The 18482-nt window shown below is 35.3% G+C and overlaps 1 protein-coding gene across 4 annotated transcripts in view; it reads right to left on the reverse strand.

Annotated features, from left to right (window-relative positions):
* Positions 1-4670: 4670 nt before the first annotated feature.
* The window catches only part of RBM27 (RNA binding motif protein 27), a 73602-nt gene continuing 59790 nt past the window's right edge, over positions 4671-18482 (reverse strand). For all 4 annotated transcript variants that reach the window (XM_025892355.2, XM_025892353.2, XM_025892354.2 and 1 more), the window contains 2 exons: positions 10593-10703; positions 4671-9369 (listed from right to left, as the gene is read on the reverse strand). In XM_025892355.2, coding sequence (XP_025748140.1) covers positions 9286-9369; positions 10593-10703 — 195 coding nt within the window. In that variant the 3' untranslated portion in view covers positions 4671-9285. The remainder of the gene's footprint in view (positions 9370-10592; positions 10704-18482) is intronic.

Consider the following 18482-nt stretch of genomic DNA (forward strand, 5'->3'; position numbering starts at 1 on the left):
AAGTACTACACAAAAAAGGGTATCGTGCTTTAAAGAAACCAACACTCAAAAAATAGTAATTCGTAGAAAATACATCAGGTAGTAAGTCTTCACAATTCTTTTCCCAAATTGACCATAATTTCTTAGTGCCATTAAAAGGGACTGTGCTGAAATGAAATGAAAATGAATCAAATAAAAAGCAGAGATAGATTGTTATTATCCACCCTGGTTCTTCCAGTCACTTACTCAACAGTTATTACAGGGCTTGTGTGTGAATACTTCACCTATCTGATCTAATATGTTTTCTTAATTTCTTACTTATGGCACACACACACACACTCACATACAAATGGGTCATGTTTCTGGGCGAGCATGCTCAGGGAGTCCCTAGTAAAATGTTGAACAGAATCAAAACTTGTACTTTTCTCCTATTTTAAGTGTGCAAATTCTCGGATTCTAACTCATGTAGGCCACAAAGGAAGAAAAACAAGTGAAACCCTCTGCTGACACAAGTTCTGCCACCCAAAGTCTAGGAAGCAAAAGCGCTGCCAGTGATGATCACTGAAACAGCAAAATGTAGGAAAACGCAATCCTCCCGGGCTGCAGGACACGAGGTGCAAAAGAGGCTACATGTTGTTTTTCGACATTTAAAGTCTTCCGAACACGTCATAATGTACCAGGTAGGGTTTTGTTTTTGTTTTTTCTAGATATGGTCATTTCTGAGAAACTGATGGGTGCCTACAAGTCACAAATAGATTTCCAAAAATATGAAGGCCCCAGCACAGAAGCTTGCCATAAAAAGAGTTCCTGCGTAAGTAAGTCCTCGCTTCTGGCAGATTTTAATCATTTACTTCAATCATTAAAGTCTTCTCTTTAGCTTTATCTGACTTATCAAGAACAGTCACCAAAAATATAAAACTAAGAGTGAATGAAACTTCTTTGACATACTTGGAGCCTCAGGAGACCACACAGCAACATTCTACTGAGCTAACTCCAAATAATGTTCACATGAGTGGCTAAAGTGCAGAAATGTATAATTTATTAGGATTTAAATAAATCACAGGGAGAGAAGTGCTTTAAAGTCATTGGTAGATTTAAAAGAAAAAAGTAATTCTAAGGAATTAAGTTCTGTGTATAAAATTCTTGACCATCTTTAATTGAAGCAAAACATGTTAACACTTTAAAAACAGCACACCTGCTTTTTTAGCATTTAATGACAATGAAATATTTGTTAATGGCAGAATCCAATTTTTAGGAGTGAACACCTAAAAATATGTACTCTTACCAGCAGAAGGTTATAATCACTGTCTTTTGTCTCAGCCATCTCCCTGAGACAGTTGGTATACCGGGAATACTCCCAATGGCTACTAAATTTGTCAAGAATAAAAGTCTTTTTTCTGTTGAATCTAGTAGAACATGCCTAGATTCCTCATGGGCTGTCAAGGAAAAAAAAGTCCCCTTTCTCCCAAGGGTGCTTACATCTGCCTTTTTTTTTTTGGTAGGTGGCCATTACCACTATACAATTAGTAGTCAATGAACATTTCATAGTTGCCAAAATAGCTAAAATTAGAAATTCCCCAAGGATCTAGAATGTCATTACTAAAATAAGAAATCCAAACTTGTAAAAAAAATCAAATAACTATAAACAATAGAACAATGACATGAACATCAGTTTTATTCACTGAGAATACATTTTTTAAAAAAAAATCTATGGCATAAACATAACTATAAACGAACACTGCTATTCTCAGCACTTTCTGCCTAGAAAATTCAGTATACTATATGAAAACATCATTAAATTAAAGCATGTAAACTTATTTATGTACAACATGATTTTTTTAATGCCAAGGTTAAAAGGAAGAAGGCACCAGAAATATTGAAAAACACAAAGAAGCAAGGTAGAAATACGGCAAGATTATCATAATCCAGTTTGCCATGGGGAAAATATTTAAGATAAAATTGAAAATAAAATAAACATAGGTTATGATATAGCCAAATTAGTGTGAAATGTATCAAATTGGCTGGCTGTACATTATGGAGGTCACAGAAAATTACTTTAAAATGTTTCCCCACAAATTAGCATATATAAACTGTTGTCTATGGTTTCCAATATGCTACCTAAAAACACAGTTGTTGCTCCCCAAGGGAACTTGGTTCCAATCCAAGGCAGATGAGATAGATGGAGCCAGAATGGCAGTGTTTTGACAGACACTGATAAAAAAGGCCAGTGACATTCTACAGACTTGCAGTATTCCATTTTATTAGAAGCAGCAGAGCAAAGAGGTTAAGAGTATGAGCTCTGGAGTCAGACCAGTGTTTAAATCTTGGTCCCCACCACTAAAGGCTGGAATCCACTTAACCTCTCCAAAACTCAGTTTTCAAGCTGAACAAAAGGAGGTTAGAGCACTTTCTTCAAAGGGCAGCCGCAAGCAAGAACGTAGGCAAACTTCTGAACCATTATCTGGTACACAGCCTGCATTCAATACATGCCAGTTATTATTTTTAAAAAGTGAATAGCTTAAAAATACCAATCAGTTTCATTGAAAACATTTACTTGGTACCATTGGTATTAAAGGAAAGTCAGGCTTTATTGCTTAAGGAATCCCACAAGGAATGTGAGAGAGAATAGAAATACTGAAATGTACATATAACTTATACTTCCATGATTAGTACTGATTTCATTACTTTGCAGGTTTAATGGCCTTTCTCTGCGGCTTTCTGAAGATATGGCAACATTCTCATCAACACGTTCCCAATCTTTCTCTTTACATTTTGGAAACTGAAAAAGCTCAGGTACATAAAGCTACAAATGACACACTTGCCCAAACTTAAGAAAAGTGGGCATGGAATGGGTAATTATTTTTTATACAGGGGTTTATCGAGACCAATCAGAAACCTACTGGACAATGTGTTTGAAAGGGTAAAGTTCAATGGCACAATGTTGGAATATGTACAGTGTTCTCACAGAAATAGCATACTTGATTTGCTTTGAATGGTTGATAGCTAAGGTAAACTCCATATGCAAAATAAAATTCAAAGCCAAATAATTTTTATTGATTCACACCCACTAAGTAGTTGCAGTTGTATAGACTTCACAGGCAGGTCTTTTATTTATTTGTATGTATAGATATATCTATATACCTATATATAGATATATCTGTATCTATATATCTGCAAAGTGACTTGAATTTTGTAAAAAGTAGCACCAATAGAACAGTATTCCATTCCATTCTCTGGATAAATGACAAAAATTTAAAACTGCAAGTAGGTTTAAAGTCTCTCACAGTTGTCTATTTAAAAAATTGAAAACCTCGGGGGGGGGGGGTGGCTCAGTTGGTTAAGCATCCAACTCTTAGTTTCAGCTTAGATCACAATCTCAAGGTAGTGAGATCGAGCCCGTCAGGCTCTGCGCTCAGCAAGGAGTCTGCTTGAGATTCTCTCTTCCTCATCCTGTTCATGCACGCGTGCACACACGCTCTCTAAAATAACATCTTTGAAAAAACTAAAAACTATAAAACACCTTCATGTAATGTACGGTGATTAACATAACAATAAAAATTATTAAAAAAACCCCACCTTCATCCACTAATGATAGTGCATCCACTAATCAATAAAGATGCCAATGTATACATTACTTCCACCTTTAATTTTAGGCCAATGGTCGACAGCACACTCCAGACTGACTACTTTTCCAAGCAAAACACAGAAGATAAAAATTTTATCATTTTATATTCAAAATAGTAGTGATGATGTGACAGCAAGGGAGAGAGTGGTTTAAAAGTGCAATTCACCCTGCAATTCAAAAGTCTCTTTTCAAACTGCAGTTCTGAAAGCCAAATATTGGGTCCTGACAAGTTTTTAATAGAATACAAAACTACCAGGTGCCTACTGCGTAAGCGTACACACTGGTAAACTTTTTTCTCTGTGTGTTTGTGTGTACTAGTTCACAATGCAAAATGTGTTTTTCACTGAGTTGCTGTGAAAGATTGAGTCACTGCTCTAAGGCCAACTAAAGTTTGCCTGCTGGAGCCCCCTAGAGGCTCTCAATGTTAAAAACTTCAATCCTACAGTAAATAACCCTTTTGTTCAGAAACTAGAACTCAATAGTTTATAGAGGAACAGATGTTGCCATAGATAAACAGGTAGTGTTTGGTCCAAAAACATAAACTGAACATGTGTGCAAGCTCATTCTTGAAGCCAAATCATCCTCAAAAAACCAAATGAATTTAGCAAGTTCTTTATTAGCCCTTAGGATCTAATTCCATTTAAAATCGGGAGAATATATACCCATATTTCGCAGTAATAGCTGAGGGCAAACTAAGAGAAGGAACCACAAGGACTTTAGAAAAGTGTTAACCAGACATCCACTTTTATGAACTTTTCACAAAGCAGTGTTAAGAAAACCAAGAGAAACGTGAGGGTCACTGAAAAGCTTGTTTTCACACCTCTATACCCCAACAGAGGATTGTGTAAAGAACAATTTTGAAATACCAAGTCTATACTTAATAGACTCTATTATTTTAAGAACTAATGGACCATTATACCAAAGTAGTGGAACTCTATGAAGTGGTTGGAAAACTGAAGTGATGTAGAAAACACAGGCTGATTTTCATTGAAAACAAGCTAATAGGGTATTAGATTAGGGCCTTCTTCCCCTGCTCCTCTTTCATGAAAGATTAACAAATACAAAGGAAAATTAACAGCAATGTTTATCATGCTTAATCACCACCATCATCAAAAACAAAATTGCAGAAGCCCAAGAAAAGAGTAGCTTCCAACGACAAATACCTTGCCAATAATCATCAAACACTATTCTGACCTTAATTTCAACTGTATCAAGTCACCTATATCAGAATGCTGGGACAGTTTAACCTAAGGTCGAATGCAGAATCAGGTTAAGAGGCCAAATGGTAGATGATCCTGTAGAAAGGAGATCACTTGACAGTAAGATCAATGTAGCATAATGGTGATTCAAAACACAACAGCAGTATAGTTTTTTTGACTCATTGTTAGCCCCTCACATAGATATGAGACTAAAATTGAAAAAAAGTGCCCTACCAATGTTGGTTCACGTGTTTAAAGCTATCCTGACTCTCTCATCTAAAATGATCCCACACTTTGACGTACACTCACTCCTGTGTTTTACAGTAACATAATTAGATCCAGACTAGATAGTACCTGGGGCTTGGGATTCAAAACTTATCCTTGGCTTTAGAAGAATTGACATCAAAATCAGTAAAAACAGCACATAAAACCAGTAATTTCTGTTGATGAGAGCTCCACTGTAGCAAAATACTTATGTTTAGAAGTATGCTTGGACCCTTCCCAATGCCCAAGAACTAATGTTAATTATAAACATAATGCTGGTTAAATTATGATCTATTCAGAACAAATGGTCACACAGACCTTGCCATTTACTTAATTCATAAAATACAGATAAAATTTATTTGAAAAGAATGAAAATGAAATTTGTTCCCATTCCTTGGTATTTTCCTGTAAAGTTGAGATTTAAAGAATTCTTCGTAGGCAATGCCTAATCATTTGAAGGTGAATTTTATAAGAAAAGCAATTTTTTAAAATGAGAAAATAAGCCCGAGTGATATACCTCCCCTTCTCATCACCATCCAGTCCTTAGTGTGTATTATCACTTCCTTCTCCTGTTATTCCTTACAAATACTCATCATGACCTATCTGTAAGGTCATCTCTTCAAGGTGTTCTTTCCCTTCTCTCCACTCCACTGATGGAAAATGTCCTTCCAATTCACTGGTAGACATACTGAAAAATCTCAAGATAACATTCAAATAACTTTTTTCATAAAAACTGTTTGTGTTTTTTGTTTCTGGGATACCAAGACCCATCCACGACCAAAAAAATATGGTTATCCAAGGTTACTCACAACTACCACTTCAATACCCTTCTCATTCATTTTTAAGACTGCCCTGTTCATTACATCTTCTTGAATTCATTGAATATTTAATAGCCAGGGACTTCGGTACCCAAATTCATATTGAGTGCATTCTCTCATGCACATGAACCCAACATGAAACACACAGGCATATCCACTGCTCACTCATTCTCACATACAAACAAGCATACACACACATTTTCTTTCTTTCCAGAACAAGCCAGAATTACAGCTCTTTCGGTGATTGTTAGAATTTTTGGAATGGTTCATAAATTTTCCAAATTATTTTAAATTTGTAATACTTTTATCTTTTTTTTTCCAATTGTGAACCATTCCATGTTGCATCTTTATTGCAAAAGTCAACATGCTTCTTAGAAATTCAGATTGTAGTCGATAAAACAAACATTACATATATGAATTTAAATGTATAAACAGTTAGAAATTCAACAATATCTCCTATTATACTATTACACAAGTTCACAATTTTGTAAAAACTATAATACAGGCATACTATACATCAAGAGGAACCACTATTCCTTTTCACATGATTTTTTTTTTGAAATAATGACCCATCACCGCGGACCTACCTAACTAGATTGTTTCCCAATTTATCATCTTAGCTGGTGACAATGTTTTCCCAATGTTACAACATGAAGAAAGTGAGGGAAATTCTGTATTCCCTAAGGTTACCTTGTTAAGCCTGTGCAGCAACCCACTAGTAAACCAGGCTATCTAGACTGGTGGTTGTTACTGCTCATCAGCTTCTTAGATGTCATACAAGAACAAAATTTGCCTCAGATGGAGTATGTTATTTCCGTAAGGGAAGATGCCAGGAAAACAAACCGTGGTAGTTACTCACTTTTAAGAGAAATTCTAGGGCTTGGGGTTTTGAGGGTGGGGGTGAAAAAATCCTAAAGGAAAAAAATATACATTCAGCTATTTTATGCTAACCTTAACTAAATTTTCTAATATTATATTTAACCCATATTTTGAATTCATTTTGGAGAGTCAAATATGGCTTAGATTCTTAGGACATTTTAAAATTATTTGTCCTATTTTAAGGTGTATTGAAAACTACACTATTTTATAGAAAGGGCTTCAAATCTTCCTGAATACAGTGTCCGTCTATTCTTTACTTGAACACCCTTTTCTTTCATCCCCTCTCCCCCAGTAACTAAAAAGTCAAATCTTCAACTCTATGCTGAGAGTATTATCAAACGATGTCAACTTTGAAGTTAAAAAAATCATATGAAAAGGAATCTCATTCTGCTAAACTGTCAGTCTACTGAAAATTTTCTTTTACAGCTCCATTAATTTACTGTAATTTTCAGTTTCCAAATACAAAAATACAACAATTCTTATTGAAATCTATACGCTGGTAGTTTAGTACACAAAAAAACCAAACAAATTATTTACAAAATTATACAGTTTAAGAAAAAACTTTGTACAAAAAATATATAAATCCTTTGTTCCCTCTATCACGTTTAAACTGTCAGGACTCAAAATATTCACCACAATGAATCTTTCAAAATATATACCAACTGAGCCACAGACATCAAAATTTCATTAGAGATAATGGAGGAGGAAGGAGCAAGATTGCTTATTCTAGGTACCCCGTTGTAAGGTTTTCCTGCTTTTATGAGCTTATTTTAGCTTCAGTGTTATCAGAAATATAATAACCTAGAAAAAGGAAGTCCTTATTATTGTGAAGGGAAAATTACATGAACTAAAAAATGATCCTGGTTTGAGACATCATTCCAGGAAAATACGTGGAAGAAAAAAGATAATCAGAACGTGGGATTTAACTTCTTACAGCTAGGTAAATCTAGAGTCCTGATGGTTTTAGGTTTCTTAGCGAACAGTTTCTATTTTGAGAAACAGCCTTTACCTCAGGAAACAAAATCCTTGATATAGTAATCACCAAGAACCTTCTGAAGCCAACAGGAAGTTTCAAATTTTCACACCACACATATATAAAAACATAGATGCGTATATCCTTGAAAAAGTGACATCCTATATACATTAATCATTTTATTTTCCCAGGGGTCAATACAGTGTAGTGTTGCTCCTCTGCTTTTCCCTCTAACATTCAGAACACAAGGACATAAATTTACATATATATTTTACTTAACAGATACTCTACTCTATACAGTGTACAGTAAAAATGCACACAGTGAAGGAAACTGTCTATTGAAGGATGCATATGTTCATGGATAGCAACAAGCTACAAAATTATGAAAATATAAAGTCATCTGATCAAAGTCAAGTTACGACTCCCATTTATTACTAGCATCCCCATCCCCCTACCCCACCCCGCCCCCACCCTTTCCCCAGTCACCTCACCATCATGGTTTAAATTTAGGAAAAGAATTTCAAACACTTTTTAACTCTTTTGTATAACTATTAACTAAACTGAAGCTTTGAAAAAGAAAAAAGAAAAGCTGGTGACTCTCTTCCCCCACCCCGGAAACCTTCCATTAGTCTCATCAAAACATCACTTATTTATCAAGGTGCTGGTTTAAACTTTTTATTGGGGACTGACTTTTGGTGGCTAAAAGAATCACTTATCTCAACAGTGGGTAAGTCAGGGCTGTTAATAAAAAGGCAGGAGAAAGAAAATGGGGACAAGAAAGGGGCAAGAGGTGAAAGCCTTTTACATTCTGAGAATATTTTTAAAGAGGACCAACTGAACCAATACTCACTAATTTCAAAGCAAACTAAGGATCAGTAGCATAAATCCAGGACAGTTAATATGATGACAGAATGGAAATACCATGGAGCTAGCTACCACTGCCTTACAGCATTTAAGAATACAGTCTGATTTACACTAAAATAGTACTTCTACTGCACATAAACACCCCCCCACCTCAAAAATTTAGACTGAATACAAACTGGGCTCCTCCACAGTAAAAAAATTAAAATAAATTTACTTTTCTTCTTCCAAGACAACTCTTGAAAGCAAAAGGGTATTTTAATTACAAATATCTCCTTCTGACGACCCATCCATAATAGCTGAGAGTTAAGAGATTCCAGGCGATTTTGACATTTAATGAAATTTTATCAGATTATAATCCAAAATAAAATTTCTGAACACCCTGTCATTTACATCATAATCCAACACCAATAGCAACAAAACAGGTGGTGTGGAAAATAAGGCTCTAGAGATTATCCGTATCATTCCTGTGGATCTTCACAACTGTGTAAAAGTCACTAGGCCTTTGGTGCTTTAATATCATGAACAGTTATGAGATGTGTTTAAATAGCAAACTTGCTGTCCTTAAACCTACTGTGTGGAAAAGAAAAATAAAAAAAATTTTTGGCTCATTGACTTCTTTAAATAATTTTAAAAAGTTGTTCTTCTAAACAATATTCCTAAAAATTATACAGCTCGCATCAGATTTCATCTTCGCCATGAACGAGACTCATATTCATCTTCATCTTCATCATCATCATCATGCAGAAACAAATCTGAGGTCTCTGTTTCCTGAAGAAAGAGAGGGTAAAATCTGCTTAGTGGTACAAGAAAGTTAAGTTATTAGGCCAAAGGACAAATAGACTAGTATACAAAACCCAGGCTGGATTTACAAGTGATGCACTGAGAGTATCCGTCAGGGCAAAAACACCTAGAAGTTTTTTAACATATATATATTCTCCTCCCCCTTGCTAATTTTGCTAGTTTTAACAGATTTCCATTCTAATACCATCAGGAAAATAAAGAAAATAATATATGAATGTTTAGTAGAGGAGAAATAAAAAAATCTATGAAATGGTTTTGATAGAACTAATCTATTAATTTAATAAAATTAAATAAATTTAAAATTAATTTTATTCCATTAACTTAAAAAGAAGGAAAATAAATGACCAAGCTCCTAAACCTTTCCTGTAATATCCAATTATCTGTGAATGGAGAACATACCAACTTCCCCATGACGCCAACATTCTCAAACTTACATAAAAATCTACAATCTTACACAAAGTAGGAATATCTACAAACATTCCCAAAACATCAAGATTTTTCTTTCCTTTTCTTTTTTTTAAACATGGGAAATGTTTCTGCTTTTGTTTTTTAAAATTACCCACATAATCAGAGGACTCTTGATCAATCATAAATGCTAACATCTTTTAAAACCCAAATTACAACAAACCAGGAATAATTTGCAATGTTGGCTAAGTGTCCATTTTAATAAAGAAATTAGAAATAGGGAATAAAAAAACAAAATTACTTTTCATGTATTTTAAGAGTTTCATTATTTAGCAGTTCTATTATGTTAAGTCCTTGGTTTTCATATTTCTTCCCTATTATTCCCACTTCCTTACTCTCATTTTAACCAATTGTACACAGAAGGAAAATAAGAACCTCAAATCTATTACTTATGGAACATGAACAAAAAGCTAAAACAACCAGCTAAAATTAAATCTGTTCATGTAACCCATGTCCTCACTTACCAGAATAAAAATTTTTAGAGCACAAATAAAGCCAAATAAATGCAAAGAGAAAAGAAAAAAAAAAAGTCTCTCCTACACCAGAAAATATCCCCCCAAAGAGGTTTTTATGTCTGCAACTGTTCTGATTCTTTAGTAAACTTGTAGACTAGTCTTAAGTTACTGCATGCATAAAAGAACAATATTTTATTTACTTTAATGTCAAGAAAAATACTAGTTCAGAAACAATCTAACTGAATGCTTATTTTCAATTGTTACATTTACCTCCTCCTTGACTTCTTCTTCCTCGGTCTCAGTGGATACAGAAGGCACCTTGGCCTTGTGCCATGATATTTGTAGCCGACGGTCTTTGAATTTTGACCCTTGGTTTGCAGTCTAAAATAGATTTTAGAAAAACACAAAAGTCTGTATTCAAATTGTATATTATTTAAAAAGTATAATGACTTGGGGAGGAAAACAGTAAAGTGGATCTGTACAATCTCCAGTAAGAGCTAGAAAAAGTGAAATCCCCTCCTCCCTTTTTAAATGTATTTAATTCAATTAGTGAACATATAGTCTATCATTCGTTTCAGATGTAGAGTTCAGGTATTCATCTGTTGCATGTAGCACCCAGTGCTCATTACATCACGTGCCCTCCTTAATGCCCATCACCCAGTTACCCGATCTGCCCACCCACCTCCCCTCCAGCAACCCTTAAGTCCCTTTTAATTAAAGAACCACATATACTATTTTGCCTAGTTTATGACTTGTATTTATGTCATGTTAACTTTAAAATTTGTCTTGGTTTAGATGATACTGTCACTCCACTTACAAAAGTCATGATGAAAACAACAAATACTATCTTTTTTTTTTTCTCTGCTCATGATTTTATTGACATCAGGAGTATTGAACAAGGGTGCCTGGGTGACTTAGTTAAGTGTCTGCCTTTAGCGGAGGTCATGTTCCCAGGGTTCTGGGATTGAGTCAGTCCCGCACTGGGCTCCCTGCTCAGGGAGGAGTCTGCTTTTCCCTCTGTCCCTCCTCCCCACTCGTGCTCACTCTCTCTCTCAAAAATAAATATATTTTTATTTTTTATTTATTTTTTTTTTTAAAGAATTTTTATTTGAGAGAGAGAGAATGAGAGATAGAGAGCACGAGACAGAAGAGGATCAGAGGGAGAAGCAGACTCCCTGCTGAGCAGGGAGCCCGATGTGGGACTCGATCCCGGGACTCCAGGATCATGACCTGAGCCGAAGGCAGTCGCTTAGCCAACTGAGCCACCCAGGCGCCCCTCAAAAATAAATATATTTTTAAAAAGAGTATTGAACAAGATGCTAGGATGAAAATCTTGATCCTGCTCTACCACTAACTGGCAAGTAACTGAACATAATGAGCCTCCATAAGTTGCTTAATATCAAAGTATCTCAGCTTTCTTTTATTTTTTCCTATTTTGGGATTGCTCTAAGGAGTCCATAAGAAAAATGTGAGTGTTCTATCCAAATGCAAACCACTGTTAGCACAATTATAAATATTAAAAGGCATTAAACCAAAAAACAAATTAATATACACCCTAACATACAAATTATTAAAGTGTGTAGCAAAGTATACAGCTATGCAAATGACACTGTTGGTTAATCTCATGCTTTTTAAAATTTAAATTCAATTAACATATAATGTATTATTAGTTTCAGAGGCAGAGGTCAGTGATTCATCAGTCTTATATAACACCCAGTGCTCATTACATCACGTGCCCTCTCTAATGCCCATCACCCAGCCACCCCATCCCCCTACCCCCTTCCCCTCTGAAACCCTCAGTTTGTTCCCTATGATTAAGAGTCTCCTATGGTGGGGCGCCTGGGTGGCTCAGTCATTAAACGTCTGCCTTTGGCTCAGGTCATGATCCCAGGCTCCTGGGATTGAGCCCGCGTCAGGCTCCCTGCTCCACGGGAAGCCTGCTTCTTTCCCTTTCCCACTATCCCTGCTTGCGTTCCCTCTCTCGTTGTGTCTTCTCTCTGTCAAATAAATAAATAAAATCTTAAAAAAAAAAAAAAAGAGTCTCCTATGGTTTGTCACCCTCTCTGATTTCATCTTGTTTTATTTTTTCCCCTCTTCCCCTAGGATCCTTTTTCAACAAATACTATCTTAATACAATTGCTAGTCTTTGGCTTTGATAGTCTACATAGTTAGACTGAAAACTTAAAAGTGTAATTTTTTTAAATGCCTACTGCTGTCACAGCATCTCTTAGAGCCCAACCCATAGCTGATAAAGCTATTTCCACCTCCTCTTCTGAAATGCCATACAACGACAAGTACCAGCCATTCTACATATTCAACAAATGTTAAACACCTACTCTCCTAACTCAAGGTAAAATTGCTCAGTTTCAAATGTATTTCTTAGTACTACCACCCAATTTCTTCCCCCGCAAGAAATTTCATTAAGAGAAAGGAAAAATTTCAAAGAAAAAGCAACAGACACAAAAGAATAGGGCCCCAAAGTATCACTAAAGTGAAAGCTCAGTCATTCCTACAGCTTTGCTATCAATGATGCTAGATTGCAGAATATCCCCAATTCTGGGTTCAATCCTGAAAAATGAAATAGAAATGGTTCTTCTAAAAATGGGGGTTCACTCTAGTTTTTCTAGGAAAAATGCTGATAAATGTCATTAAGCTTTTGCCAAATGTTTCCACAGAACACTCAGATCACTGCATGTTAAGAGTGTATGTTCTCTCTCTCTCTGTCAAATAAATAAATAAAAATCTTAAAAAAGGTGGGGGCGCATGGGTGGCTGGGTCAGTTAATCATATGCCTTCAGCTCAGGTCATGATTCCGGGGTTCTGGGATCGAGCCCCATGCGGGGGGCTCCCTACTCAGCGGGGAGTGTCTTCTCCCACTCCCTCTGCTGCTCCCCCTGCTTGTGCTCATTCTGTCAAATAAATAAATAAAATATTTTTTAAAAATTAAAAATTAAAAAAAAAAGGAGTGCATGTTAAGCCAGATCCGTAACCAAGTCAATTACTGTCTGCACAAAAATCAGCCTGTGATCTAAGGAAAAACTCTATTATCCCTGTGGGGGCTCTATTTTTATACCCTGATACCAAACATTTTAACTCAATGGGACATACTAAAATGATGTAACAAAATGGCCCCATCCAAATATACATTTACCATCTTTTTTAAAAATCAAGTAGATGCTAAGAGAGTAGCTCTCATCACCAGGAAAAAGAGAATTCTTATTATGTGAGGTGATGGATTTGAACTACCCTTATTTTAGTAATCATTTCACTATATGTACATATATCAAATCATTATGTTGTATAACTTAAACTAATACAATGTTGTATGTCACTTAGATCCCAATAAGCTCGGAGAAAAAATCTGGTAATGTGTGTAGTAGACATCTTTTGCCCTTATTTGTTTAACATACACAGCCCAATTAGAGAGACTTTTTCACTATTTTGCTCACTTCGGTATTACCTGAATTCTTTCCAGCATTACTGAGGTAAAACTGACAAAACTGAAGGATATTTGTAAGTGTAAAATATGATGATCCGGTAGACATATAAAGAGTGAAGATTCTCCCTATCTAGTTCATTAACAACACATTCATCACCTCACATAGTTACCTTTTTTCTGATGAGAATATTTAGGTTCTACTCTCTTAGCAAATTTTAATTATATAATACAGTGTGATCAACCATAGTCACCTTAGACTTTGTTATTTAAAAATTTAAAAAAAGATATATTACTTTTATAACCAGAGAAAGTGATAAAGATTTTATAACCTATATTTACTGGGTTGCCCTCCAAAGAAGGCAGCAGTTCTATCCTCCAAAAGGAATTTCAGGGCATTAAATGTACTGCATATAAACTACTAGAGGAAGAATTAGAAATTTAATTTGTATGCAGTCAGGAATTAAGAATATATAACTCCCACATCTAACTTACAACAATAAACAAGATTAGTGATTAGAATAAATATGTATTTTAATAATACCAAGTCAAGAATTTTCGCACACTACTGGCAGGGATCTACATTAATGAAACTGATGTAGTTCATTCAATAATACCATGTATATCCAACATAAATTTATACACATATACAATGAAGGATCTAGAAGAATACGCCTATCAACAGTGTTCATGAAAATAACCCAAATACCTATCCACAGGAGAACTGAAGAATAAACTATGTTATATTTATACAACTGAAAATTATACAGCAATAAAAATGGCAAATTATTGTTACATGTGACATGAATGAATCTTACAAACATAATGTTAAGGGAAAAAAGCAGACACAAAAGAATACAGACTGTGTGGTTCCATTCACATTTTTAAAATAGAATAATATTATCAGCTTTAGGAACACACATTTAGGTGATAAAACTACAGCTGGTTCTCATTATTCGCACTAGTTGTATGAAGTTCACTGCAAGCACAGAAGTAGCAAATACTGAACCACTGCTCCTGGGGCCAAGAGAGGGTTAGGTTCCTATGAGCCTCTGTTGAAAACATTTTCTTCAACTGATCAATACATAACCTTGTTTTATATTTAAACACACCTTATTTAAAATACACTGTTGATTCACTGACATCGAACTTGGCTAAAAGCACTCATTCCTGAACAAAGGTTACATAACACACAGATCTTCACCATAAGGCACATTTCAGCCCTCTTGAACTTTCAACAGTGCACTTGAAAACTATATTGGGGGGGGCATTTCAAATAGCAAAATCACCAATGAAAAGCACAAAAATGAGAAAAATGTGGTACTAAATAGACTGCAAAAAGGACAGCTGTTTACAGTATGAGAGCTGAAACAAGAAGGGCAGAGCATCACTTTATTTGAATTGAGCTGGGAACACGTACATCGGGTATCTCAAATTTCTCACGGCTCCGTCAAAGTCTGAAAATGACCACAAAAGCACCCTGAATATTGATTTTTGATCTGACAAACAATTTTACTAGGTAGGTTAATGTGCAAATGCAAAATCCATGAATAATAAGGGTCAACTGTATAACAAAAGCAAGGAGGTGATTATCATAAAGTGAGGATAATGGTCACTTTTCTAAGGAGGAGAGAAAACAGTGACTAGAAGGGGGCTGGGAATATTCTTTTTCCTGACCTGAGGGGTAGGTATATACACGTTTACCTTCTGCTAAATCACTGAATTATATACATTTCTACTTGGTATAGTTTGTTTCAGTAAGTATTTTAAATTGAGTATTATCCTTATAATTATAAGAAAACACCAAACAGCTAAGATACTTATGTTAGAAAAGAAAGGCCTGAAATGCAGCTCTGTATTTATAATATAAGCCCACTCTGGTAAATTTTTTCAAGTGAGAGACTTTGTGTATATATTCTTATATTAATAATTTTTTTCTGTACAGCTATCTGACTACCTTTTAAGAGTAGGCAGAGAGGGCGCCTGGGTGGCTCAGTTGGTTAAGCGACTGCCTTCGGCTCAGGTCATGATCCCAGAGTCTTGGGATTGAGTCCCACATGAGGCTCCCTGCTCAGCAAAGGAGCCTGCTTCTCCCTTTGACCCTCCCCCATCTCATGTACTCTCTCTCTCTCTCTCAAATAAATAAATCTTTAAAGAGTAGGCAGAGATCAAGAAAAGAGGGGAGATTTTTACTTCTGATTAACCATATTTTAAACTATTTGCATGTACTCATTTTTTTGTTAAAAAGTACTTTAACAACTTTAAAACTGGCCTCTAAAATGTCATATATCTATTAAAATACATAATTTTCTATACCCACATATATATTATCTCACACACAGATCTATAATATGGCTTGAAATAATGAAATATAGTAGGCAAAAGTTAGCTCTCCATCACTATGGGACAGTTTAAATCCAGTGTGGTACATTGATGCAATGAAATACCATGCAGCCATTAAAAAGAACAGAGCAACACCACGTGCGCTTATATAGCATCATCTCTATTAACAAGCTAACACACATGAAATGAAAAGTGCACATGCAAGAGAGTACTGTTTAACATACCACCATTTGTGTTAAAGAGAGACAAAAATGATACATATATACAAAAAGAATATCTTCAAGAAGATATGTAAGAAACACAAAACAATAAATACCTATGGGGAGTGAAACTGAGTGGGTATAGAAGGAAACCTTATCTTTCACTGCATATACTTTTATTTCTTTTACACTTTGTACATGTGTGCTGCCCCCCAAAATATAACTCAAAAAAATAATATATACCAATATATACGTGAATATGAGAAAATCAATTATATGCCATCAATGAAAAGTTACATGTAGTAACTCAGAGGTACTTGGAACCTTAGAGGCAGAAGTTACTCAGAGAGAAATTTATCTAGCCCAACCATTTTCCCAGATCAGAAACTGATGCCAGTTCTGTCAGTCATCATTCATCAATCACACTTCCAAACCTTTTGACTTTCTTAAGACTCAAAATGCTCCCTGGCTACAGACAGAAGAGTGCATTGCATCCATAATATGCAATGATACTAAAGTGATTTATTTTTTAAAGGCATAAATCCATAAGAAAAGAGAAAACAGGAGAGAATACAACACAGCCAAAAAAACTGGGGAGCTGAAAAGCAAAAGGATTAATATCAATATATAATGCTTATAATTTAAAAATCAAGAAGTAACAGTAAAATCACATTATTTAAAAATGAAAAAATACCCCAAAAATCAGCTAAAAGATTTAAAAGTAGACATCCTTAAAGAAAAGAAAATGAGAAACTGAGCAGGAGACTGTTTAACAATTCTGTAGATACTATGTCCATTTGGCTCTTCAAATGATGTACACATATAACTTTTAAGAAAACTAAAACATTCCTATCAAAAGAATTTAAGGTACTTAAAGTTGTTTTCTTCTTTCTGGAACTGAATGCTTTCCAAATTTTCTTCAATGAACATCAGAGAAGACACTGACTTGCAGAAGAATGAAACTGAACCATTCTCTTTCACCAAACACAAAAATAAACTCAAAATGGATTAAAAAACCTAAATGTGAGACCTGAAACCATAAAAATCCTAGAAGAGAGCTGAGGCAGTAATTTCTCTGCTACTGGCTGTAGCAGTGTTTTTCTAGATAGGTCTCCTGAGGCAAGGGAAATAACAGCAAAAAAAAATTCTGAACTACATCAAAATAAAAAGCCTCTGCACAACGAAATGAAACAATCAATAAAACTAAAAGGCAACCTATAGAATAGGAGAAGATACTTTCAAATGACATATCCAATAAATAGTATCCAACATACATAAAGAACTTATAAAATTCAACACCCATCCAAAACAAATAATCCAATTAAAAGATGGGCAAGAGAAATAAACAGACATTTCTCCAAAGAAGATATCCAGATGGCCAACAGACACATGAAAAGATGCTCACCATCACTTATCAGGGAAATGCAAATCAAAATTACAGTGAGGCACACCTATCAGAATGGCTTAAATCAACAACACAAGAAACAACAGGTGCTGGCAAAGATGTGGTAAAAGAGGAAGCCTCTTGCACTGTTGGTGGGAATGCAGACTGGGGGCAGTCACTGTCGAAAACAGTATGGAGGTTCCTCACAAAGTTAAAAATATAACTACACCTCTGCTCTCCAAAACTACCCTACAATCCAGCAATTGCACCGCTGGATATTTACCCAAAGAATACAAAAACATTAAACCAAAGGGATACATGCACTTCGACATTTATAGCAGTATTATTTACAACAGCCAAATTATAGAAAGAGTCCAAGGGTCCACCGACTGATGAATGTATAAAGATGTGTTGTGTGTGCACACAAGACACAGACAATGGAGTATTATTCAGCTATAAGAATGAAATCTTGCCATGTGCAGTGACGTGGATAGAACTAGAACTAGAGAGTATTGTGCTGAGCAAAGTAAGTCAAAGGAAGACAAATACCATTATGACTTCATGGAACTGAAGAAACAAATGAGCAAAAGAAAAAAAAGAGAAAGAGGCAAACCAAGAGACAGACTCATAACCATAGAGAACAAACTAATGGTTACCAGATGGGAGGTGGGTGGGGGATGGGTGAAGCAGGTGATGGGGATTAAGGAGAGCACTTGTCATGATGAGCACTGGGTGACGTATGGAAGTGTGACGTATGAATCACCATATTGTATACCGGAAACTAATATTACACCATA

The sequence above is a fragment of the Callorhinus ursinus genome, unplaced genomic scaffold (genome assembly GCF_003265705.2).
Source record: "Callorhinus ursinus isolate GAN/ISIS: 27379988/994484 unplaced genomic scaffold, GSC_fseal_2.0 scaffold23, whole genome shotgun sequence".
NCBI classification, from domain to species: domain Eukaryota; kingdom Metazoa; phylum Chordata; class Mammalia; order Carnivora; family Otariidae; genus Callorhinus; species Callorhinus ursinus.